The sequence below is a fragment of the Plecotus auritus genome (assembly GCF_963455305.1).
Source record: "Plecotus auritus genome assembly, chromosome: 5".
Classification (NCBI taxonomy): domain Eukaryota; kingdom Metazoa; phylum Chordata; class Mammalia; order Chiroptera; family Vespertilionidae; genus Plecotus; species Plecotus auritus.
In genome coordinates, this window is record NC_137776.1 from 161,319,124 (window position 1) to 161,345,438 (window position 26,315).

The 26,315-nt window shown below is 40.2% G+C and overlaps 1 protein-coding gene across 2 annotated transcripts in view; it reads right to left on the reverse strand.

The window, feature by feature from the left end:
- The window catches only part of GRIN3A (glutamate ionotropic receptor NMDA type subunit 3A), a 149,882-nt gene that overhangs the window by 78,814 nt on the left and 44,753 nt on the right, over positions 1-26,315 (reverse strand). For both annotated transcript variants that reach the window (XM_080669905.1, XM_080669906.1), the window contains exon 2: positions 15,630-16,234. In XM_080669905.1, coding sequence (XP_080526031.1) covers positions 15,630-16,234 — 605 coding nt within the window. The remainder of the gene's footprint in view (positions 1-15,629; positions 16,235-26,315) is intronic.

Below are 26,315 nucleotides of genomic sequence, written 5' to 3' on the forward strand. Positions count from 1 at the left end.
CATATCCTATATAATAAAAGGCTAATATGCAAATTGACTGAATGGCAGAGCGACCAGTTGCTAGGATGTGCACTGACCACCTGGGGGCAGAAGCTCAATGCAGAAGCTGCCCCGGGTGGTCAGTACATTCCCACAGGGGGAGCGCTGCTCAGCCAGAAGCCAGGCTCACAGCTGGTGAGCTCAGTGAAGGGAGCCTCTCTGACCTCCGCGGCAGTGGGATATCCCCTGAAGGCTCCTGGACTGTGAGAGGGCGCAGGCTGGGCTGAGGGACCCCCTCTGAATGCACGGATTTTGTGCACCAGGCCTCTAGTACTTTTATAATTGCTTAAAAATTGTATTCATAATTCTAGAAAGCTGACAAATCTTGTTACCAGTGTTTTTTCTTGGTAGAGTGAAAACAATCAACATATCTGCCCCCCTGAGACCAGTTAAAGCTGCATGTGGGCTATTGTCCAGGGGACAAACAAAAAGATGAAAAATAGGTCTGCAGTTCTCTGGGAAGCCTCAGGCTATCCTCCCTCTAAGTCATTAGAGAATAACAATTGGCTCTGGCTTAGAAAGAGCTTCTGCCAGAACTCAAAGGGAGGAAAGTTATGAACTAAATGATATACTGATTCCTAACTCTGCTAACCAGGTCACTGTCAGTATATATATGTTTTGATGTGGGTGGGACAGGAAAATGCTTTGTCTCTCTAGAGCAGGGGTTCTCAACCTTTCTAATGCCGCGACCCTTTAATACAGATCCTCATGTTGTGGTGACCCCCAATCATAAAATTATTTTCGTTGCTACTTCATAACTGTAACTTTGCTACTGTTATGAATCGTAATGTAAATATCTGTGCTTTCTGATGGTCTCAGGCGACCCTGCTAGCAGTTCTCAACCTGTGGGTCGCGACCCACAGGTTGAGAACTGCTGTTGTAGAGCCTAAGACCATCGGAAAATACAGATATTTACATTACGATTCATAACAGTAGCAAAATTAACAGTGGCACCTATGTACTTGTGGCCTAGTGTCAAAATGGAAGCCCAGACTTTGACATCAGACACACCTCTGTGAATATTGGTCCAGCCACTTTCTAGCATTGTTCTTGGACAACTTACCAAATTCTAACCTTTATAATCAGCAAAATGAATAAGCTAATACTTCCTCCATGACAAGGGTTGGAAATAAGGCACATACCCCACCTCATGACATGTAACAAATATTCCAGATATAGTAGCAATATTTTTGTGTCATTCAAGTTTTTTTGACCATGGCTGTCCTCAGGTCACTTTCCTGTCTTTTAGTATAATTTTTCAGGTGGGAGACATAAAATTCTACATTATGATAAACTCATAGAGGGTACTCAAAACACATTTCAAATGAAGAGGAATTAAAGTGAAATGTGGGCTGTACCATAAAGTATTTTTTTGAGGAATTCAGATATTACAAGTTTAGGCTCTCAGCAAGACACATTCATCCATTGCCTGCCACAAACATTACCCTGTAATTTACAAATGCAAATACAAGCAGTAAGAAGTTATGCTGCCACAGAAGGGAGATAGAGAAATCAGCAAGTGTGAAGAATGTACTAATTTTCATTAGAGATATAAATGTAAATCATATTTGAAGATGCTACTATCACTAAATGCAATGGTGAAACTACTCATTTTGGTAGATTGCATGTAATGGTAATTATTCACGTTAGCACTCCCCAGTGGGATTTAACCACTTAAAATGAGTTCTATTTTGCAACAAGTAATGAAGTCTCAGTTATCTTAGACTTTAAAACGTTTTTCTGCTTCTTTAGAGAAGTAGGGATCTAAGTCATTAAAATATACAGATTAATCAACTGATAATTATCTAGGTACCATAAGGAAAGGATGACTACATTTGTGTTTCTGAGGAGCAACCTACTTTTAGATTTGTTAAGAAACACACACACACACCACACACACACACACACTCTTGCTGACATAGCCTAGGGCAGTGGTCAGCAAACTGCAGCTCGCGAGCCACATGCGGCTCGCAAGCCATGGTTTGCCGCTCTGTTGACTAATGAGTTTGCCGACCACTGGCCTAGGGAATCAAGTGGTTAGCAATAAATAGGTTAATTTCATTTGGTTACTTTAGTGGTTGGGAAAGTAAAGTTAAAGTTGTAGAAAGAGGAGCCCTTCATTATTTTAAGAATATTGGGGCTTAATGATTATAGATTTTCAACTGGATGGGCCCTTGAAAGACTACCAATGAATAAATATATACTTAAGTTATCTCAGGAAAGAAGGCACTAAGAAGTCATCAGAAATCTTTCAGAGATTACATAACCCCGTCATTCCAGTAAAACAATTCCTCCTTATCGGTGACAATGACACTGAAGATGGCCATGGCTGATGGACAGTGCTCAGTTGTCTATGAGGTATTCATTTGTCACAGGAAAGCAAACCAATCAGGATAGAAATGTCTTCAGTTTCCCCAGACCACAGTGCTAGTTTCACTATGCAATTGGCACCAAGAAACGGGGTCTCAGAGAATGCCCATTTATGACATTATTTCTGTTTATTTTATTTTCTGTTTGATGGTGAGGGTAAATTAAAATGATCTCATTGATAGCTTTAATAGTCACAGGTCACACTCTTTGTATTGTAATGACAATGTGAGGTAAAGTTTCAATGCTCACTATGTTAACTAAAAGATTAAAAGATTGATGTCCTAGTTTTGTTTAAATCAAATTCTACCATGTTCATTTTGATCTTGCTCGTGTCTCTTCTTGGATGAACAAAGAAAAATCAGGAAAAATTTTATTGCCAAGAAAAACTGATACAAACACCAGGCAACTGTTCTTAACATTAGAGTTATAGAGATGAAAGACACACTTGTTCACAAACAGTCTGGGCATGCGGAGAAAGCAAAGTGAATAGGCGGTTCTAAACCAATGTGTGTGCATCATAACAGAGGTAAACCTGGGTGCTACTGGAGCAGAGAGCAGGGCACTTGCACAGTGTACTCTAGGAGTGACAAGGAGGCTTCTTTAGAGGAAGAAGTGCCAGAGCTGAGTCTTGAAGAAGGAGCTACAGTTAGACAGGAAGAAAAGCTGGGGACTGAGGCTGTCAACACAGGGAGACAGTGTGTACAAAGCCAGGGACAGAGAGGGCGAGCCTTGGGATGATAAGCAGCGAGGAATAAGGCTGGAGATGTGGGTGGGAAATGAATTACAAAAGGTCTGAGGCCACGATGAAGGTAATGGAGAGCCATTGAGGAAATTTTACCTGGGGAAGGGAGTGATCATCAGATTAGATTTTAGAAAGATTTCTCCCCCTAGCTACATAGGAAATGGTTTGGAAGGAGGAGGGGGCTGAGAAAGTTTCAGATGTAAAGAATAATGTTCCTTTCCCCTCTTGCTTATTTTCCTCCCTCTCTGCTTTTTCCCACAGAGGCTTAAGGCAACGAGGGCTATGATAATAGCAGTAGAAATGGAGAGAAGATGGCACAATCAAGAGACACATAACTTCAAAAAGAAAAGTAGTGATTTAAAAAGAACCAAAGCCCTCGCCAGTCTGTCTCAGTGGACAGTGTCGGCTCTCGGACTGAAGGTTCAGGGTTCAACTCTGGTCAAGATTACATACCTTGGATGCATGCTCCATCCCTCTAAAAAAAAAAATCCTTGGGTGAGGATTAGCCAAAAAAAAAAAAAAATAACAATAAAATAAAATAAAATAAAATAAAATAAAAAGGGCCAATTGCAGACGGCTGCACTTAGTTCACAAACCATACTAAGAATGTGTGAAACTCGGCCCGATGGAAGGTCATATAAATAAGATCTGGAGTGCTTAATTGAATATCAGCTCTGTGTAAACCCATAGCAATGTCAGTATAAAAAAGGGGAAAAGTAGTCTTAATTTTTTAAAATAGAAATTTAGAGCCTGAGTCACAAGAACCAATAACAACACGACACTATGTGCTGACCACAGTGCTGCTCCAGCATAGACATGAATTCTAAATAAATCTTCCAGATCCAGGAAGGCTGTAAGGAAAGGTAAGGAGGTGGTAAGTGCAATGAGCTGATTGGAGCTCTGAAGACTTTTGAGCTTCATATAACCAGAGATCTGCCTTAGTAACACTGATCTGAGAATGAAACATACGTTTAAGAAGGAAGAGATGGTGACAGGGTAACCACTTAGAGGAATATTTCAGTAGCTTTGTCACAGTAGGACAAGGGCTTGGGTCTCACTGTATAAGTGAGAACCTGGTTTGGAATTGTGCCTTGCACCATTCCACTTAAAAGAATGTAGCTTATTAGTTCATTTGCAATGGGGTAACTTATTACTTTAATAAAAATTCCCAATTATGGCACTAAGAATACATGTTGATTTATATAGGAGCTGAGGTAAAATTTGCACTTTGCAAATTATGTAAAAATATTTTTGAGGCAGTTCACAGTATAAACAAGATCAGTGGTGAATGTATGTAAGATATATTTTAAAAGCCACATTTGCACCCAAAACTTGATGTACTAATTAAAGAATTTTTTTATTCATTAAAACAAATGAATAAAGATGTTAACAAAACAACACATCATCCATTCAATCATTTATTCATTTAACTAGAGGCCAGGTCCATGAAATTCCTGCACTCGGGGAGGGGGTAGGGGGTGGAGGGGGTCCCTCAGCCTGGCCTGCGTCTGTGCAGTCTGGGAGCCCTTGGGGGATGTCCAACTGACGGCTTAGGCCCACTCCCTAAGCCCGCTCTCGGTGGGGAGCGGGCCTGAGCCAGCAGTCGGACATCCTTAGCACTGCCGCGGAGGTGGGAGAGGTACACTTGCCAGCCATGAGCCTGGCTCAGGGCTTCTGGCTGAGCAGCGCTCCCCCTGTGGGAGCGCACTGACCACCAGGGGGCAACGCTCAACGCAGGAGCTGCCCCCCTGGCGGTCAGTCCACATCATAGTGACCAGTCGTTTCACCGTTTGGTCGATTTGCGTATTAGCCTTTTATTATATAGGATAATACTCACTATGTGCCAGGCACTGTTCTAAGTACTGGGGGATATAGTAGTGAACAAAACAGCCAAAAATCAATGTAACTTGTATTCTATTGAAGGAGACAGAATAAATATTACACATAGGTAATGTGTATGAGACATTAGATCCTGCCAAGTGCAAAGGAGGAAAAATAAAGCAGAGTTAGGCAATAAGATGTGTCAGGGGTTGGTGATAGTGGGGTGAAATTTTAGATCAGAAAGGCCAAAAAAGACCTTTCTGAGAAGGTGATATTTGAGAAAGAACTGAATAAAGGGATTTTTTGTTTTTTTGTTTTTAATCACTTTCTCAACCAGGAGGATATCTGAATAAAAAGGGCATTTTCTGTATAGGGAGCAACAAGTCCAGTGTCCTTGAAGTGGAATTGTGCCTGGTATGTTTGAGGAGCAGCTAGGGAAGTGAAAGGCAGGGGAGTTGAAGATGATGTCAGAGAACACCTACTAGTATAAGGAAGGGAGCTGGGGAAAATAGAATTTTGTGAGGACTTTGTTCTTCTCTACATGCGATGGAAAGCCACTAGTGGGTTTGGAGCAGAGAAGCGATATGACTTAACATTTTAACGGGATCATCACAGTGCTGTGCTGAGAGTAAACTAAAGACAAGAGCAGAAGCAGAAAGACCAGTTAGGAGGCTGTTTCAAACACCCAAATTAGGCTTTCCATTTATTTCTCTGAGTCAGTTTGGCAAATGATGTTTTCCTAGGAACGAGTTGCTATAGAGCCACATATATCATTTGTACTAACTTAAGGATTTTTGTCTTAATCCCTTCTTTCTAGGTCTTTTCCCACTTCTAGTTTTTTCAGATGAGGACATGTTTGTGTTCATAGATATTTAACAATAGAACATTAACGGCAGCAGTTACCTTCCCTTATCTGATTAACGACATTATTCTTGCCCTATTTTTACTTTTCGAAACCTGCTAAAATGTACTAGCTACTAAATTTACTCACATTACCTTTTACTGATATCTGAATATCTGTGGATCTCTTCCCAACTCTAAATTTGCTAAAACTTATTAAAGTTAAATGTACAAACGTCATGTTCCTAAAGATTTTAAGGCGTGTTGTTTCCTGATTTTTTTTCTATTTTATTCAGTATATAAAGTTTTACTAATATTGTGTTTTTATATTTATTATAAATTTGTATCTTTTATTGCTTTTGAACTAGTTCTATAATAACTGCATTGTTTCTAGTGTTTATTTTGGAGACATTTGAATCTGCCTTTTTTGTCTTTAAATGTACCATCATCTTCGTGTGTCTTCTTCCATGCCCAGTTGTTTTTTAGGTCGTATATTCATTTCTACTTTAATCTTTTTCACTCACCAACTTGTCTCTTTGTATATCTGCTTCTCTCATTTGTTGCTTATCTCTTATTAAGTTGCCCTCCTATCTTTGCTCTTTTCCTATATTGTTGCCATCTATTAATCATATGTGTACATGGGAATATCTATTTTGCTATGTAAAGCCTTAAAATTTATTTTTCCCTTTGGGAACTTTCTTTGTATTATTAAAAAAATCTGTACTCTCATTCTTTTATATCTTGAAAAATGAGCTGATTTTCTTTTCCCATGATCATCTCATCATTTTTAATATTTTCCCCCTGAGGAATGAGAGATTTGTTCATCTTCCATAAAGCTCTATACAATTTTTTAGCCTGTGAGAACTTTGTGTTGTTTTTTTTGCCTTTGCCTGATTAGAAATCTTTGGCTATGTTGTTGTTAGTGACATTCTCCCCAACTCCCCTACCTTCCCCTCATCAGCACCACATACTAGTAATTCTTGTCAGGCTTACTTGCTCCTAGGCACAGAATCTAAATATGTATTTCTTGGTCACATTTAATTTAGTTCCAGATCTATTGACTGTAGTAGAAAAGCTCAATAAAGTCCTTTCAGTATAAAAAAAAGGACTATTCCCAAAGTTTCCCATGACAGGGAGTTGGGAAGAGCTCAGTAGATGTTCAGAAATCCCATCTTTTCTTCATATGATTCATATCATGTAACAAATCTTCCAATCCAAACCTCACATCTTCCACAGTTCTACACTACTAGAGGCCCGTTGCACGAAGATTCGTGCAACAGCCTTCCTTCCCCTGGCTGCCGGCACTGGTTTTCCTCTGGCACCCGGGACCCAGGCCTTTGCTCCGGCCACAGCGGAGAAGCCAAGCCTCGAGGCTTGGCTTCTCCGCTTGGCCACGGCAGAGAAGCCAAGACTCTTCAGTCTTCAGTCATCTTCAGTCTTCGCTGGGGCCGGAGCCTTCAGTCTTTGCTCCCCGCCTGTGTATACAAATTAACCCGCCATCTTTGTTGGGTTAATTTGCATACTCACTCCTGATTGGCTGGTGGGCATTGCAGAGGTACGGTCAATTTGCATCTTTTCCTTTTATTAGTGTAGATTGCATTTAACACAAGCTCACACTTAAATTGTTGCTTTCTCTTCTTTATCACTGAGGAGCCTCAAACTATTCTCTTTGGATAATCTCATGTCTTTCAGAAAATGTACACCCAATTCACAACCTCCATAGACCTCCAGTTGTCTGAATTATCAGCTGTTTATATATATTTTTGTCTTTAATCCGTGATTTTTCTAAACCCTCTTATTCCAGGAATTATTCTCATGTTGTGTCTCTTCCTCAGGCTGTAGATTATCTCCCTTCCCTCTAGTATTTTCTCATGTGGGTTAATCAATGGTTATCTCATTATTCCTTTAATGTTCTTTGTTAGATTTTTCTTTTCCTGAATTTTATTTTCTGTTTCTTTCCCTCCTTCTCCTTCCTTTGGCGGACTTTGTACCAATATTCTGCCCTGTTAGGAAGAGATCTTGTCTTAAATCAGCTATTGACTATCTATAATTAAGTATTTTTTGTTGTTGCCACTCTAGGCCCCCTCCCACTACCCTCTGAGGTCTGTGCATTTACTGCCCTTCATGTTTTTCAATGTCTCTTTTGCCATCTTTCCTTTTTTATGGCCCTGGAGAACCATTGTCTATTTGTATGACAAGCTGTTACTAGTTCAGTTTTTACTCTGTGGCATCTTTCACTGAAGCAGACCCCTGTGGTATCTGCCTCCCTTTTATGATCACATGAATTGCCTTCTTAGCTGCAGAGCTCACCGATGGTCCAATTCCGTCAAAGGGCATTGCTTTGATTTTGTTTTCCGTACATGGGACAGCTCCCCAAATCAAACATTAAATGTAGATGATTTCTTGAACTAAGTGTAAAATGACTCAACTGTCTTCTTGAATCCTGCTTAATCCCCTAGCATATAAGTATTTGGCAGAAAATTAAATCCATATTCAAATTTTTAGACTGCTAGATCCTCAAAGGCATGGATTTTGAGATTGCTCTCAAAACGTGGAGAATGTCAAAATCCATGCCTTTGAGGATCTAGCAGTCTAAAAATTTAATTGTCTGCCAAATACTTATATGCTAGGGGAGTTGCTGTTAGGAATGAACAAACCCTCCCTTTCCCACTGCTCTGTTTCCTAACACTGCAGACTGTCAAGCCGAAAGAGACGGTCATCTAAGTGCCGATCTGAGGCACCTTTAGATCTTAGGCAACACACAGGGCTTGGCCAGAGTAACTGCTCGATAATACCTATGAGGTAAATGCAGTGGAACACATGTCTTCAGCACAAATCAGACAGGCATCTCTTAAAGATACCTCTTCATCACTTTGCCAGAAGAACAGGAATCTGCCTACTAGGAAGTATTTGTATTTGCAATCATAGATTGTTCCAAGCATTACAACTCCAATTCATTGCCCCCTGAATAATGAATGAATAGTATCAATAATAGAAAGTAGTTCATCGGGAAATCTCTCCAATGATAAGGAATTTAATTGGAAATAGAAATTGTTAAATTTCAATCTTCAGAGCAAAGGGCCCCACATATTGTAATCATTGATTGCATTATCTATTACAGCAACTTACAAAGTTCATCTTTTAAAATAGATTTTTATCAGTTAATGGACAACAGTAATTTAATAACATATTAAATGTACATATGTACATATATATATATATGAAACATTTGGATCTGTTTTTCCAATATCTGCAAAAATCAGTTACTTACAAGTGAAAGGAAGGGGTAGGAGACTGGTTTTATTATCGAACTATGTGATTGGGTCATAGTTTAATCTAAAATTTCAGCTGTGTTACTATTGGTGTATGTGAGGGGGTCACTATGCCTAGATCAGACACATGGGCCCGGCATTCTCTACTTTCTGTTTTCATGTGGCTCAGTGGCAAGCTGGAGCTTTTTTCCTGTTTTTCTCTCACATGGCAGTTAGATCTGTTCCATGCCCTTGGGTTGTTTTCCTTTCCCTTTGTTTTCTGGTATGAACCTCCACTCTTCCACACAACTGTGGTCTATGACCCCCCTTTGGGCTGCTCCTGGTTGCTCTGTGGAAAACTCCAACTGCATTCATCCTAGCTCTCTAGATTTGGCCCCAGCACTGGCCCAGGTGCTGACATCCCTTCCCTTAGCATAGCCCTGGCAACGGGACATTATGCAGTATTTACCAGTCAAGCATCCATGTGAAGGGTTACAGGGTCTGCAGATTGAAGTGAGCCCAAGAGACAGATCTGGAACTCAGGGTAGAGCTGCAGTACTGCCCACTATATCTTCATACCTCCTTTTGACATATTTCCAATTTTTTTCTTTTTTTCCTCCCCAAATTTTACAGTAGATGCACACAAAGTAAAAAAGTCAACAGAGAATATAATTACCTTTCAGGCAAATAAAAGCTTGGAAGCTCTCCTAAGTTAGAAACATTCCAATTTCAGACTCAGCTCTTGATATGACTTAAGTGATGGAGAAGGAAGGGCAAATTCAAAGGATTTAAGCCAAATTAGTCCAGTGATAGGAGTTCTTATTGAAAATATCTGGAAACAGATCTTAAGGGTTGGCCCTTAGATTCATAACACCAACACATGTGTTTTCTAGAGGTACTGACTCCTTGGTAGCCCTGGCAGAGAAACTATGTAGAAGTAACAGCTGGAAAAAATAGGTCAGCCCACAGCAATGGGTTCTCCTTGGGGATCCAAGGAACCAGTGTTACCAGTACTCAACCCCTGGCTTACATGTTCAATGCAAATGCATTCCTTTTCAGTACCTGTCGAACATATAGGCTAACTAGTTTGGCTCGATAGAGGTCCTTAGGACAAGAATGCCTATACGTGGGTAATCATACCTCCTGATTTATATAGCTTTTGGCAGAAATAATATAAAGCAATGAGATCCCAATTAAGGAAAGTTTATATTAATTCTGAGAGAACCTGGAACTTGGATTTTGATTAACTGATTTAAATCTCTCCTGATAACGTACTCTCGCTGAATGATCTTAGGCATACCACTTAACTTTTCAAAGTAGGGAGCCTTATAGTTCAGGAAATTAAAGCTTCACAGAGATTAGACCATTTCGGCAGGGTCACAATGCCAGCAAATGATTGTAAAGGTGGATGGAAATACCCCCAATTAGAATCACATTAAGCAGCCTCAGGTTCTCCTGGAACTCTCCTAATATCCGGGAATAAAATGGGGACCATCATCGATTTATACCCTTGTGGTTTCGGAATGGGTATTTGTTTTAGTCTTTTTTCTTTCTGGAGCTTCTTAGTGCCTCACAATACCTGGCACATAATAGGTTCTGAATAGTATGTGCAGAATCAATAAACAAAGCAACATTGATTATTAATGAAAAGCCAGTGAATCTTGGTACTGCTTGACCATATACGCATAAAAATGAACATAGCTTGGAGGAGAAAGAGTCTCTAGTATGTTGGGCCATTTTTTTAAGGACAACTGTGGAGGGGGCCTAACAATGCCAGCTAAGGCCAAAGGATAATCACTATAGAGTGGGTGTTGTCCCAAGGAAGAATAATCACTAAGCAGTTAGGTGGGGGAAAAAAGAATAAAAGTTATAGATAATAGGAGGAGCATATCCTCTCCTGGTTGGAAAATAAAAAAAGAAGGTTGTAAGTTTCCTGACAGCAGAGTCTCTGTCTTCTATTCTTTGTGTCTCCTGCATTAGCCAAGGGCCTAGCCTCATATATGTAAGCTTCAACAAACGTTTGTGAATGAATAAGTTAATTATTACCTAGTTAATACAGAACTGAACTGTAGGAGAAGGAGGCAAGCCCGGCTGGTATGGCTCACTGGTTGAACATCAACCCATGAACAAGGAGGTCACGGTTCAATTCCCAGTCGGGGCACATACCCGGGTAGGGGGGAGTGCAGGAGGCAGCCAATAAATGATACTCTCTCATCACTGATGTTTTTCTCTCTCTCTCTCTTCCCTTTCCCTTCCTCTCTCTGAAATCAATAATAATAAAAATGTTTTTTAAAAAGGCAAGATTCCATGTTCTACATAGAAACTAGAATAACTATCAGGACTATGATTAATTAGCCAAAGGATCAGGGGCTTCTTAGACCAAGGGGAACAAGGTGTGTATCAGTGTGGAGACTCTTGGAATTCTTAGAGTTTAATTGCCTTTGACCAGGCTCTGCGTAACCCAGGTATAATAGATTCATTAGGACCCAGGTTTTCAGGTAAACATGGGCAAATCCTAATCTTAGGAACAGCAGGTAAATCCCCCAAATCCTATTCATTTTCAACAGAGTCTTGTGTTTAGAACGCAACAAAGCAATAAATATGGGCCAGGTTAAAACCAATTTTCAGATATACAGAAATTTATATCCTAATAGTTTTTTAAAATGACTTGCAAGGTTTTCATGCTGTATTACCGCATTTGATTAATTTGTTACAGGATTATGATTTTATAATATGTCATGGCTAATGTTCTGCTTTTCAAGTAATATCCAGTATGCATATAAAATTCAAATTCCTTAGCTTGGTGTAAAAGCCCTGTGTGGCATGCTATCAAATTAACTGCTTTTCCAAAATCACATCAAATCCTCTTCATATGCAATGTATGCTCCAACTGTACTCAATTTCTCTTTCGGGTCTCGGTGATTTTGCATCGTCTGTGAATTTGCTCCAAACAGTGTTTCTCCTTCATCACCAAACCTCAGAGAAGAGTTAATTACTTCCTCCTCTGTGTATCTTAACATACCTCTATTTTTAAGAATCACGTGTCCTTTGTTTTATAACCATTTAGTTACTTTTCAACCTCATGCACTAGGCTGTCAGCTCCAAAATGGCAGCAGGCAAGTCTTTATTTTGTCTACCTCACCCTAGTTCAGCAAATACTCATTGGCTGCCCCAAACATCCATGCATACATATTTATGAAACCATACCAAATAATGTATCTGATTTCATTGCTTTAAATTATTAACATTAAAGAAAACAACTTGCAAATAAATTGTTAAAGATCATGTTAAGAATACGCCCCTCTCCCCCACCCCCCCCTTAAGTGGTTTTATCTACAGTTAGTTGTGATGGACATTTGCTCTGGCCTGTGGAGACCCAGGAAGAGGAAAATCCTTTAGACCTGTAATTATATCTATGTAGTCCGCCACGAGAAGTGATTTTTCTAGTCTAAAAAGGCTATGCTGGAAAAGCCATGCTTTTGGTGATTTCATTAACATTTAAAAATGTTAACAATTCTGTCAGCCCAAACTGAAAATGACTGCGTGAGAAATGAAAGCTTCGTAACTCTGACACTTGCTCTTCCTGGCTCATTATCCTCATGGCTTTCATTACGCAGCTAGGAAGCGGGGTCAACGTCACAAAATTTGGGAACAATTAAGAAAATTACTGCATGCAGATGTGACTTTAGAAAAGACTGATTTCGGCGACATAAGAAAGAATGATGAAAAATCCACAGATGTTTTATAGCTCAAGGCAGACTTTATCCAGGGTTTTGCCCACTTCCCTTGACCTTTCCTGATCACCTTGAAACTTTCTCTTTGATGGTATTCCCAAGGAGTTTAGGAAGTCCTGGGCATATTTCCTGAAGTTCTCTGAGCTCATTCTCAAACACATCCATGGAGGTGAGAATATTGTCATGATCCTATCACATTTGAATTGCAGTCGGGCTCCAAACCTTACAATCTTCTTTTAGAGCTTTTATAGTTTATGGAAATAGCCACAAGAACAAAGATTATTCACTAACCTAACATTTTATTTAAAAAAAAGTAACAGAAGAAAACTAGATGGTATCTAGGTAAGTTAAAAAACAACTATTTTTAATTTAGACAAAATGTTGTATATCTATCAACCACTTGTTTTTCTTCTACAGCTACATTTGACGTAGGATGTAAACATAATAGAAAATGTATTTTCCTTCAATTTATTTATTTGTTTGTTTGTTTGTTTATTTATTTATGTATTGTTAATCCTCACCTGAGGATATTTTCCCCCCATTAATTTTTAGAGAAACTGAAAGAGAAGGAGGGAAGGGAAGAGAAAGAGAAACATCAATGTGAGAGAGATACATCGATTCGTTGCCTCCTGCACAAACCCTGGTTGGGGCCAGGGATTGAACCTGCCATTCAGGTAGGTGCCCTTGACCGGGAATCGAATCCATGGTCCTTTGGTCCAAGGGCCAATACTCTAACCACTGAGAAAAACTGGCCAGGGGTCCTTCTTTCTGCATCAATTTCAATAAATGCTTATTAAGTGATTGCTATATGCTAGGTATTAAACTAAGCTTGGTAATATTTCCACTTAATAAAATTCATATTTTGGCTCACAAGTCAAACACAGGCAAACAGTGATGATTTGCACAAAATTTCATGTACAAAGTGCCATGGGATCCTTATGGAAGGAGATATAACTCACATATAAATTAAATCTGGAGAAGCCAGAAAGATCAGTATGATCTTGATAAAATAACCCCTTAAGCGATATGTTATAACCCATGTCAATAAATATTTCTCCCTGTAGTTTTTAAACATTTTTAGGATCCAAACAGAATCATTTTTCTTGGGCTCTCCCTTGTACACGAGACAGAAAGATGCTAAATAACTTAATGTAGTTTTCACAAGTGGCTTTTCCTGTCTGCTATTTGCAATTGTCCTTTCAAAATAATGACTATTCTGAATTATAAATAAAAACGTTGCTTATATTTTTGCTATGAGGGTGAATGTTTCTTATTCTAGATAAAATGCTGAGCCTCGCTTATGTACCTAGTTCAAAAATAGTAGATTAAATCTGGACATAATCTATAAAATAAAAATATTCATAGAATTTATCTTGTGGAATTTCAAATACAATATGAGAAAAATGAAAAGATCAGATTATGGTAGAACACCTAATTTTACCATTAAAAGGTTCCTAATAAATAATTTTTTCATTTTATTAACAATCTTCTTTAGGAAGTATATAGCTTGTACTTAAAACTCTGCCATATATATGGCATTTAGCATGTTGCCTTGCACATACTAGGTGCTCAATCCACATGTGTAAAATTAAATGTAAAATGCTTAGGCCCTCCTGACCTTTCATTAAATCATCATATCTTTCTAAAAGGGAAGACACTATGAGGTTGTCTTGTGTTTCTCAATATGGTCAGAGGCCGTGTTCTACTAGGATTGCCTCAAAATGGCTTCAAGCCTAGAGCTAAGCCTTTTCCTCTGAAAGACCAGTAGCACTATGATTTGTCTTCTCTGATCATAGGTGATCCTCTTCAGAAAAAAATCTGGGCCCTTATAAAATAACCTTTAAGGATACTCTCCTTTTGGGGGATCATGAAAACCATTTCTATAAAATGGGTTATTGTTTCATTTAAATGGGCTTTTTCATTTTAGCTCCTGAGCCAGACTGAGGGACTAGAGAGGAAATATACCTAAATTAAAAAAAATATATATATATATATATATATATATATATATATATATATATGTGTGTGTGTGTGTGTGTGTGTGTGTGTGTGTCTGTGTGTGTGTGTGTAATACTCTTGTAGGAACTCTTAGTTTGTTCTCTTTCTATGTATGTATGTATGTATGTATGTATGTATGTACGTACCTACCTACCTATGTATCTATCACAATGTCTCCATGGATAGTAGGATCTACTGATTACATTAGTGAATATATAACAGGAAACCAGGGCTCAGAGAAGTAAGGTAACTTGACCAAGTCACACAAGTGACAGAGCCAAATTCAAGTTCAGAGCCTGGTTCCAGGTTCTATGCCTATAACCCCTACGCATACTGTTTCAAGCACCTGGGAGGAGAGAAAAGTCTATTTCCTGCTTGACTAAATGTTTGTCCAGGTCTGTTGCTAGGGGAAAGTGTGGGCAGGGATAGAAACATTTTTGTGCATTTCTATGAGCTGAGCATCATGTTAGGTACTTTTCATATATAATTTCAAGGTATGTTTATTATTATATCAAGCTATTCAATATTATTAATTAATTAGCAAACTGAGGCCCAGAGTTGTTAAATAACTTGCCAAGGACATACAGCTAGTAAGGGACTACGCCAGGGTTCAAAAGTAGGACTGAGTGTTCCCCACTACACACCATATGCTAAAAGTCTACAGATCAAATTCCAGATGACAGATCATGAAATACTAGCCTCATGTAATCAGAAATATTATTAGAGCTTGAAGTTTCTCAGAATCAAGATTTTTGCAAAGGAGACAGACAGGGAAATTTTACTTCCTTGTCTCAGCCCTGTGAATGGGGATGTAACCCAGGCCTTGCTTCCTACCTTGACAGATATTGTCCTGAAGTGAGGTTTGCAGTTTCCACATCCATGCAGTTCATTGTGCTGGGAATGAGAGCAAGTTCTGGCTGGATCATGGTGGCTGAGGCTACAGCTCTTGCGACCAATTCCATGGCATCTTGCACATAGTACTCAAAGACCGACTGTGTTTTTTTCCCATGAGCGATGAGCCCTAAGGGAAGACCTTCTGTCCTCAGTTCGTCAACGTTCTGTGAGTCCCCCAGCACCCAACGAAGCTCAGAGGGCATTACCCAAAACTGGGTAGTTATCTCGAAAATCCGCCGGATACTGTCCATGTGGCAGCCGAACATCACCATTGTGGGCGTGCTGTTCTTAATGCTCTCTAGCTGGACCTGCAGGAAGCTTAGGAGGTCCTCGGTGGAGGAGAGGTTTGCAGTGATGTTGATGATAGACCCGAGGTGGAACTTGGCATTATCCTGGGTAAGGAGGAGGAAGTCGGTGATGTTCCAGTCTTCCTGGCACAGCAACAAGCTAAAATTGTACCAGTTGTTCATGGTCAGGATTGAGACAGTGACATCAGCATCAGAACTTAATGAATTTTCTAAACTCAGCTGTAGGTGAAGGGGATTCTGTATTTAAAGATATGAAAAAGAACAATTAGAAAGTACTGGCCAAGGATTATAACATAGGGTACTTTTGCTTTCTAGTGAGGCTTAATCCTCATATTTTCCCCTGTAATATTTAAATGCACATCTGGGATAAAATTCCTATAATTTAGAAAACTATGTTTCCTATCTAATGGAATTATTGATTCCTTACAACTGATTTCCTTATAATTTTTGCTAAGATTATCAGATGGTTCTTAGTGTAACTACTGGGGTGACACAACCATATGTACATTTGGTCTTTAATTTTTATCAGGCCTGTCTACTTCCTTCCAGACTGTGCCCTTTATGCATCCCGTTTCTAATTATTACTGTTACTAACCTGTTTGTTAAATTTTCCTCTCAGGTGAAATAGTTGAAAAAATTACATTTGGTTCCCTTTAAAATTAATAGCAGGTACTTATATAAGGACTAGAGGCCAGGTGCACGACATTTGTGAACTGGCAGGAGGGGAAGGGGGAGTCCCTCAGCCCAGCCTGCTCCCTCTCGCAGTCCGGGACCCCTTGGGGAATGTCTGCCTGCAGCAGAGGTGGGAGAGGCTCCCGCCACCACTGCTACGCTTACCAGCCCTGAGCCCAGCTTCTGGCTGAGCAGTGCTCCCCCTGTGGGAGCATACTGACCACCAGGGGGCAGTTCCTGCATTGAGCGTCTTCCCCGTGGTGGTCAGTGCATGTCATAGCAACCGGTTCTTCTGGCGTTTGGTTGATTGGCATATTAGGGTTTTATTATATAGGATGGCATATTAGGGTTTTATTATATAGGATGGCATATTAGGGTTTTATTATATAGGATGGCATATTAGGGTTTTATTATATAGGATGGTATGGGAAATGGATGCATCATAGTTCCTGAGACTTTTAGCTGCTGAAGAAGGCACTTCTAATATTCATGGTGCTATGGTCTGAATGTTTGTGTTCCCCCCAAGTTCATATGTTGAAATACTAATGCCCAGGAAAGTGATTAGGTCATGAGAACAGAACCCACATGAGTGATATTAAGGCCTGAGAAGCTCGAGAGACCTTCCTTTCCCCTGCCTCCATGTGAGGATCCAGTGAGATGTTGGCTGCCTGTGACCAAAGAGATGGCCCTCACCCAACCATGCTGGCACTGTGATCTTAAACTTCCAGCCTCCAGAGCTGAGAAATGCATTTCAGTTATTTACAAGCTACCCAGTCTGCATTCTAGCAGACTGATCAGAATAAGACATATGGCATAATTAACAATACATACACTAAGATTAAGTTCAATATTGAAGGCTTGCTTGCATTTATGTATCTACTGAGAATGGATTCTTGCTGTGAAATGTGAAATGTGTGTTTATATAGCTTCCATCACAATTTCATCTACTTATGGAACTCACCAATTCCATGAAGGAAGCATATCTTATTTGAAAAGTCACAAATTACTAATCAAATAAGTGGAAATAGTCCTCTAATGAATAAACTTATTAAAGTGTTCTTCCCAAGAGCAGACATTTAACACATTTATCCTTTCATATTGACATCCTGAGAATGTTTAGCACAAAGCCTTAGACGTATTAGGTGCACAATAATATTGGTCGCATTGAACTAAGTATGTTCCCATTGGGAGCTATTAGACTATTGAACTATTTCTGAGAAACTGTCCAACATTCAAGTCAATAATATCAGTAGAGAAATGAGGAGGACTTTATCATTAAAGTTTCAAGCCCTTGAACAAAAGGAAGTATGGCCTTTCCTTACCCACCAAAAAAAATGTTATAAGAAATAAGATTTGGCCCTAACCGGTTTGGCTCAGTGGATAGATTGTCGGCCTGCGGGACTGAAGGGTCCCAGGTTCGACTCCGGTCCAAGGCATGTACCTTGGTTGCGGGCACATACCTGGTGGGGAGTGTGCAGGAGGCAGCTGATGGATGTTTCTCTCTCATCGATGTTTCTAACTCTCTATCCCTCTCCCTTCCTCTCTGTAAAAAATCAAATATATATATATATATATATATATATATATATATATATATATATATATAAAATTTGATATGTGTAGAATAAGGAGGATTCCAAAGGGATTTATGGGAGACAAACTATGGCCAAAGGCAGTAAATGAACACAATAGGTAGAATGGAATCTTAGAACTTATTTCGAGAATTTGATTGTCCTTCCAAATTAAGCTGTGGGCAGGGCTTGTAATGATAAAAGCAGAGCATTTAGGGGATCAGCTATAGGCTGCATTCCATGGAGGGGAGAGGAACTGAGCCCTCTAGGATCTTGATTAAGTGCTGTTAAACTGGAAGCCAGTGCTGGCAATGATAGAAAGGGGGTGGGAAAAGTGTGTGTGTGTGTGCTTTTTAAAATTAAAATCTAATGACAAATTAGATATGAGAGGCAAAAAAAAAGAAAGGTGTCAAAAACCAGGAGACAGTATCCAGAAGGTAGTTCCTGGTTTGCAGGCTGGGGAAGCCCTGGGAGATCTTGAGATAAGAGGAATGAAAGTTTTGCTTCCTTACTCCTACTACTGATTCATATAAATTGCTCCAGCGAGTTTTTTCTGTCCTCCTCTTTCAGCTTTTTTTCTTTCCTTCTTCCTTTTTATTTCTTCCTTTGCCTTAACCCTCTTCTAGAAGCAAAGAGCACGGGAATGCAAGCTCCATATTTAGCTGGCAGAAACAAACTATTCCCAACTGTTTTCTTGTTTTCTTGGCTTCAGCTCCCTATTCTATTGCCAGTTTTCTTTCTAAAACATGAATATAACCATATCATTCTTCTGCACCACAATCTCTGAATCACCCATAGGACATATTTCAAAATCAATAGTATGGCTTAGGAGGCCATTCCTAGTCTTTAACCTCCAACACTCCAAATATGCACACCAAGACAAGTCACAGTGGACAGTGTATTTCTCTTGTGTCAGACCGAGCATTTCCATGCCTACACAAATATGACATCCTGGTCTTGCCACCTGGAAATGCATTTGTACTGATTAAAACTCAGCTTTTCCATGCAGATTTCCAGAAACTAGTTTATGTAGTGTTTATGACTGTTTCTGTTGCTGCTGCTACTAATCTTTTATCTTTTCTCTCACAATATTTTTGCCCTGTTGATTTCTGGCAGTGGTCAACTGGGTTTTTGTTTGATGGTTCCTCTGACTGCTGACCAACAGAATTAATCATCTCATGTCTGTGTCATGTTCAACCCTTTATTACAGAACTCTTCACACCATAGTGTAGCTATTTGGTTATGTGTTTATCTATCACACCAGATTGGAAGCTTCTTTAGGACAATACTTAGGAATATATCTCAACCACTTCTTCTAGCACAATTCTTATTCAACGTGAGAGTATTTGTCAAACAGGATTCTTTTTTTCTTGGCTTCAAGTCCTGGGCTATGATCATAATCTCTTCCCCGAAAGACTGAGAAGAAGACGATTCCTAGCAGAACTTCTAGATCTGGTATTTTTGTCCCCAGTTGCAACAAAGGCCCATCATACACTTTTCCATGAAGGGATTCATTAAACAGTATGTGAGGAGCAAGCTCTAATGGAGACAGGGATGAAAATGTTCTCTTCTTGCCAGATGCAGGCTGGCCCAGAAGGCTGGGCCCCCTCATTGCTCCCATATGCCAGCCACACAGGCATGCCATTCTAACCTATGTCAGGACACATCTTAAAGTGACTTGACCCATGGGCCTTTATTAAGTCTGCAAATGTTAAGTCTACAAATGCCAAGGCTTTCATTCACATGCTCATACCAAATGGAGGGAGCAGTACAGAGGACTGGCTGAAAGCACAGGCTTTCAAGTACTATAAATTTGGGTTTGGGATCCAGGCTCCCTTTCTTAGTAACTGCAACCTTGGGAAAATTATTCTTTCTGAGCCTCATTTTGGTCATCTGTTCAAGGAGGCTGATCATTACAGTCACCTCCTGAGGCCATTGTGAGGATAAAATAAGGCAACATGCATAAAGCACTAGGGACATCGGTAGCTATTATGAGCTTTTAATTTGTATTATTATTAGACTAGAGGCCCAATGCATGATGATTCGTGCAAGAATGGGCCTTCCTTCCTCTGGCTGCTGGCACCGCCTTCACTCCAGCAGGAGCCGCCTTTCCGCCTTTCCACACTGCCCAGAGGCCCGGAGTGGCTGGGGCAGTGCAGAATGCCTGTGTCCCGCCCCACCCCCAGCCACTCGGCACCTGCGTATGCAAATTAACCCACCATCTTTGTTGGGTTAATTTGCATACTCACTCCTGATTGGCTGGTGGGTGTCGCGAAGGTATGGTCAATTTGTATCTTACTCTTTTATTAGTATAGATTATAATTTCTGGGCAAGGTCCATGTATTATGTTTGCCTGATTCCTTAATGCAAACCTTTAATTTCTTTATAGGCCTGGGCTTTTAAAGGAGTAAGATTTAATTTTCAGGAAAAAACTGGGAAAGGTGGAAGACTGTTCTAGGAAAAGTTCAATAATTATGATTAGTAGGGGTAGGTGGATGCAAGTGTCTTACTATACAGGCATTCTCTAACTGAGACTTTATTCCGGTTGCATCATTTAGGAGCTCTGTGGTCTTTTACAAGTCATTCAGTATTTTGGAGTAAAATTCTTCATCTTCAAAACGAGATGAATTCACTTTGAGAATTAAATATGAGAAGGAGATAAACACATGGAAAGTGCCAGGCACAGTGAGGGTCAGTGATGGTGGCTGCTACAATCTGCTTGAGTTAAGTCGTGGCGTTGGAAGTGCTTGCTAAAGTGACTGACTGCGGGACAGCTTTTCTCTTTGCTATTGTTCTTTTTCCTTTCTCTTGTCTCTTTTCAAACAATGGTCCCTGAAATAGGTGTCTTTTACAAATACCAATTACACAAACTCTTTACCAGGAAAATAGCCACTCTGTCTCAGGCTGGGGGAGACCATTCATTTGGCAGATATTATGTTTACAGCAGAGTACCACCCGTCCCCCCCACCAAACCCCACCCCCACCCCAAGCCTCTTTCCAGTTCTTTATAAGTCTGGAATTTTATAAGTCAAGGAATAAAGCGTCACTTTATAAGTCAAGGAATTTTTGGTGCCAACTGCTGGAGATCCCCCATCAATCTTTGTTGTCCCTGAGAGTACAGATTAAGCTATTTTTTGGATCAGTAAGTTTCAAAAACAGGATTGGCTGCAGTGAAGAGCTTGCCAGAGAGCTTTGAGATATTCCCTTGGCAGAAGAAAAGAGGTAATGAAACCAGGTTTGCTGTAAGAGTGGAGAAAAGATGAAATTTTCTTAGCTCTTTCCTGGCAAGCAAACCTATTCAGTTTTGCCTTCTAGGCCAAAACTCAGAAAGCTCAAGTGAACATAATATTTCCACTCCTTTTAACAGAGACGAAATCCCATTCCTTTCATAAGTCTGCTGTTGCTAAAGTGTTTAAGGAGCCCAGACCCGACTTTCTATGCTGCTATAGCTTCTGCTCAGCCAAAGAGGCCGCAGGAAGTTTTCTGTTTCTCATCTCACACCTCATTTGACTTATGTGATATAGAAATCATTTTTTTCTGAAAAGTAAAGCTTATTCCTTTAGAAACCCAGGCCTTTAAAGAAATTAACTAGTTTTAGGGCTGCATTAAGGATACAGGCAAACATAATGCATGGACCTTGCCCAGAAATTATAATCTAATAATAATACAAATGAAAAGCTAATACTAGCTACTGATGTCCCTAGTGCTTTATGTATATTGCCTTATTTTATCCGAACAATGGCCTCAAGAGGTGACTGCAGTGATCGGCCTCCTTTAACAGATGACCAAAATGAGGCTCAGAAAGAATAATTTTCCCAAGGTTGCAGTTACTAAGAAAGGGAGCCTGGATCCCAAACCCAAATTTATAGGACTTGAAAGCCTGTGCTTTCGGCGAGTCCTCTGTGCTGCTCCCTCCATTTGATATGAGCATGTGAGTGAAAGCCTTGGCATTTGTAGACTTAATATTTATAGTTCCAATTATTTACAAGGAATCCTAAAGGCCCATGGATCAAGTCACTTTTAGGATGTGTCCTGGCATGGGTTAGAATGGCATGCCTTGTGTGGCTGGCATATGCGAAGCAGTCAGGGGGCCCAGTCTGCTGCCCAGCATGCACCTGGCTTCCCAGCCGTTTTCTTCATCCCACTCTCCCATTTGTAGCAAATTTTGTGAAATCAAAAGAGTTGAATTTCTTCATTAACAGCAATTTAACAAAGAAATTCAGTTGCATAATTAATGGCATCTGTTTTGTGTTTGGTAGAATAAGAAAATTTGGAAAAACTCAATTTTTCATTTAGATGCTACTGAATTTCGTGGTTGAAACTATCATCCATAATGGTGTCCAACCAATATGTATGGGGGTGTCAACAAAGATCTCAGGACATATCCCTCAGGATTTTGAGTGATCCTATATAATAAAAGCCTAATATGCTAAGTGTCTGGTCGACTGGTCGGCTGTTCAACCAATCAAAGCATAATATACTAATGATATGCTAAGGCCGCTCAACCGCTTGCTATGATGTGCACTGACCATCGGGGGGCAGACGCTCGGACCGGTAGGTTAGCTTGCTGCTGGGGTCTGGCCAATAGGGACTGAGTGAGACAGACTGGACACACCCTGGAGCCCTCCCGTGGTCCCTCCTCAGCTGGCCAACAGCCCATGTCCCTCCCCGGCCCCGATTATGCACTGGTGGGGTCCCTCGGCCTGGCCTGCATCCTCTCGCAATCTGGGACCCCTTAGGGGATGTCGGAGAGCCAGTTTCGGCCCGAGCCCGCAGGCCAGGCCAAGGGACCCTACTGGTGCACGAATTCGTGCTCTGGGCCTCTAGCATATTTATAAAACAATACATAACAGAGTAGTAAAATAGAATGGATGCTTTAGAAGGTAGCACTCTGGTTGCATGGTACACTTGGCATAATATTGCCACTCATGCTAGGTGTGGTCTATTTCACTGCACAATATTGGGGAGGCTGGTTTGACCTCCTGGAATAGAGCAAACAGTGGTAGACTGACCCAGTCTTAGCGAGTGTTGGCGTGCCTAACACTATCTTAAAAAAAAAAAAAAAAAAAAAAGAAATGGCTGATTTACTCATTCAACAAAACATGTGTTGAAAGCCTATTACCAGCCAGGCCATGGATACTGAGATGCATGTCTTCAGGCAGAAGAAACAGTAGAAGCATGCATGCGGTTCCCTTTGAACCAACTCAAGCCTTCTTTCCCCGGGCCCTATTTCCAAAAGTTGTGGCAATCACTCAAGCTTCCTGCACTGTGCTTTTGATCATGCATTCTTACCATTCTAATTCCATCTAATTATTGTTATTTTTAAAAAATATATTTTATTGATTTCAGAGAGGAAGGGAGAGGGAGAGAGAGAGAAACATCAATGATGAGAGAGAATCATGGATCGGCTGCCTCCTGCATGCCCTGCATGCCCTCTACTCGGGATTGAGCCCACAACCTGGGCATGTACCCTGACCGTGACCTCCTGGTTCATAGGTCGATGCTCAACTACTGAGCCATGCCAGCCGGGCCCATCTAATTATTAATACTCAACTCGTTTATCTGTATTCCACCCCCCTTCTGCCTTTTGTTCTGGATGGTGATACTTTCTCTTGGCTGACCCTTGGTATCTTTGAAAGCCTTTGGTTGCCACTCTTCTCCGAGCCCTATTCTCCCAGCCCACTCATACAAGATATACCTACCCAGGTGCAACCTCTGGGGATGAAAACTATCACTGGTATACAGTACTTGGGAAACAGAGAACTTTGATCAAGGGGTGTGGCTACAGAAGATATGTAGTCATACTGTGCTTAGGAGAGAGTCAGCTCAGGCAAAATGCCCCAACACAGGAAAGGGTGAAGCAGGAACAGGTAGTTATTGGAAATGTGGGCATTTGACATCAGGAAAAACTACCAGCAAGGAACAAGGTCCAAAACCTTGGTCTGGCGTTCAGAAAGTCACTGCAGTTCCCATGGGAGGCCACAGGAGGGAGCATGGTGGCTCTAGGTAGACTCAGATCTTTGATTTTATGGTTCTGCCATTTACCAGTTGTGTGTGGCAGGCTCTGTGAAAATCATTTTGCCTCACGGAGCTTCATTTTCCTCTTCTCTACAATGAAAATGACAGTAGCTGCCTTGCAAGGTTTGTGAGGATTAAATAACAAAGTATATAAAGCATCTGCACAGAGTAAGTAGTAAGTGGTATCTTATAATGATGATGGTGATGATAGTGATAAAGACAATAATATTAAGAACATTAATATTATTGAGAGAACTGAAGTATAAAGGCTAGACTGATACATTCAATTTATTTAACAGAGTTGAATCCTTATTTTGAGTACGTATTTTGGGCCAGGCATTAGATACTAACTACTGAGGCCAAAGTGGTGAATAAGACCAATGTGGTCCTTTCTTTCATGGAGTTTCAATCCAGAGGTACTATTATCAGCACAAGAACACGTATTGGGGGATAGTGTAGGTATAAGGCAATAGACTATGACAAGAAATAGGGTCTGAAATTTGAGTCAGACTAAAAGAATTAGTGGTTTTGTTTTTGAGTTTTAGATTATGAGGCAAATATCTTCACAACCTTCTTGCCTACATTTTGGACAAGCACTGGATACTGGGGCAAGGCCAAGTCTGCACTTGGCGGTCAAGTGACCATGGGCGGTTGGGAAAGTAGGACAAGGCTGGAAGAAGGCAGAATCTGACAACCATGGAGGCTTCATCACATACATGACATCTAGTACTTGGTACATATTAGCTTATTATTATTATTATTATTGTTGTTGTTGTTGATGTTGATGTTAATAAAATGATCACACTTCTGTGAGCTGGCATAATTGATCCTTCCCCGATGCCCACAGCATTCTGACGCCAATACCAGTCACTGTGCCTGGCTGCAGGACCGTGTGCCAGGAACAGGGAGGCAGCTGTTTTCCGTGTTGAACCAAGTGGAGCTGAGCTTCCGCTGACGCTGGAGCTCTCGAGCCTCTTTAGAAAGTGTATTGTCTCTCTCTCCTGCCATGGGGTCAGGTTCTCTGCTCTCCGTCCCTTTTCATTGTGTCAGCGTGCCTGCTCTTATCAACTCCTTGCAGCTCCTTTTAATAGACTTTAAGCTAGAGAAAGAGTATAGATCTCATATCAAAATTTTGTCTAAAATGAGAGTAAAACACATCAAGACCATCCTATAAGCAAAATGGGTCAGCTTTAGCAGTATTGAGGAGGCTGTGGACTGGACTGGAATTCAGGACTGTTCTGGGACACTTGATATCCATTTCTTCAACTGTGACAAGGGAATAGTGAATAGTCAACCACCTACTTCAGGGCAATGTTGGGACCACATGATGTTATACATGTGAAAGTGCTTTATGAAGTAGACAGCACTATAAAAATGAAAGACACAATGCATGTGAATATCTGTTTCCTGGACAGGAGGGGGCGGCAGGGTCAGTAGCCTAGATAAAGGTAAAAGAGGCATTTCTGGAGTAGAATATTAAAGTTAGATATAACTTCCAAATTCTAAGTCAACTTTTTCATCTTCATATTAAGGAGGACAATATTATTTGTTACAGTTTCAGAACTTTTGGAATAAAGATGTTGGCTTAAGAATGATTTCAGGTCCTATATCACCAATCCAGGTTTGGTGTCAAAGTAACACTTGAATGAACCAACACATTTATACGTATCAGCAAGCAGATGATTTTGCAGATAATGAAAACTTATTCAAATTACTGTCATAGACACTCTTGGTGACAAACTCTGGAATATTTTCTTTAAAGATATTTTTAAATTTTTGACAAGTGAGTTCACAATAGGGCCAGAAACTATTGAAATGTGCACCAGATAATTAAACTGTCTAGCATGCAAGTTAAATTTCCTATGGAAATTTGATTATGTCAATACAGCTTAAAACCATTATTAAGAGATGGCTTATGTCACATGCTAATTTGCTTTATTACACTAAGAATGAAAACTCAGCTAAATGCTGATGATTTCTTTTTTAAATGCCCTTTAGAACTAACACCATAGTTGACACAAATTTTTTTCCTCAATTCCATAGGCCATTTTTTAAAT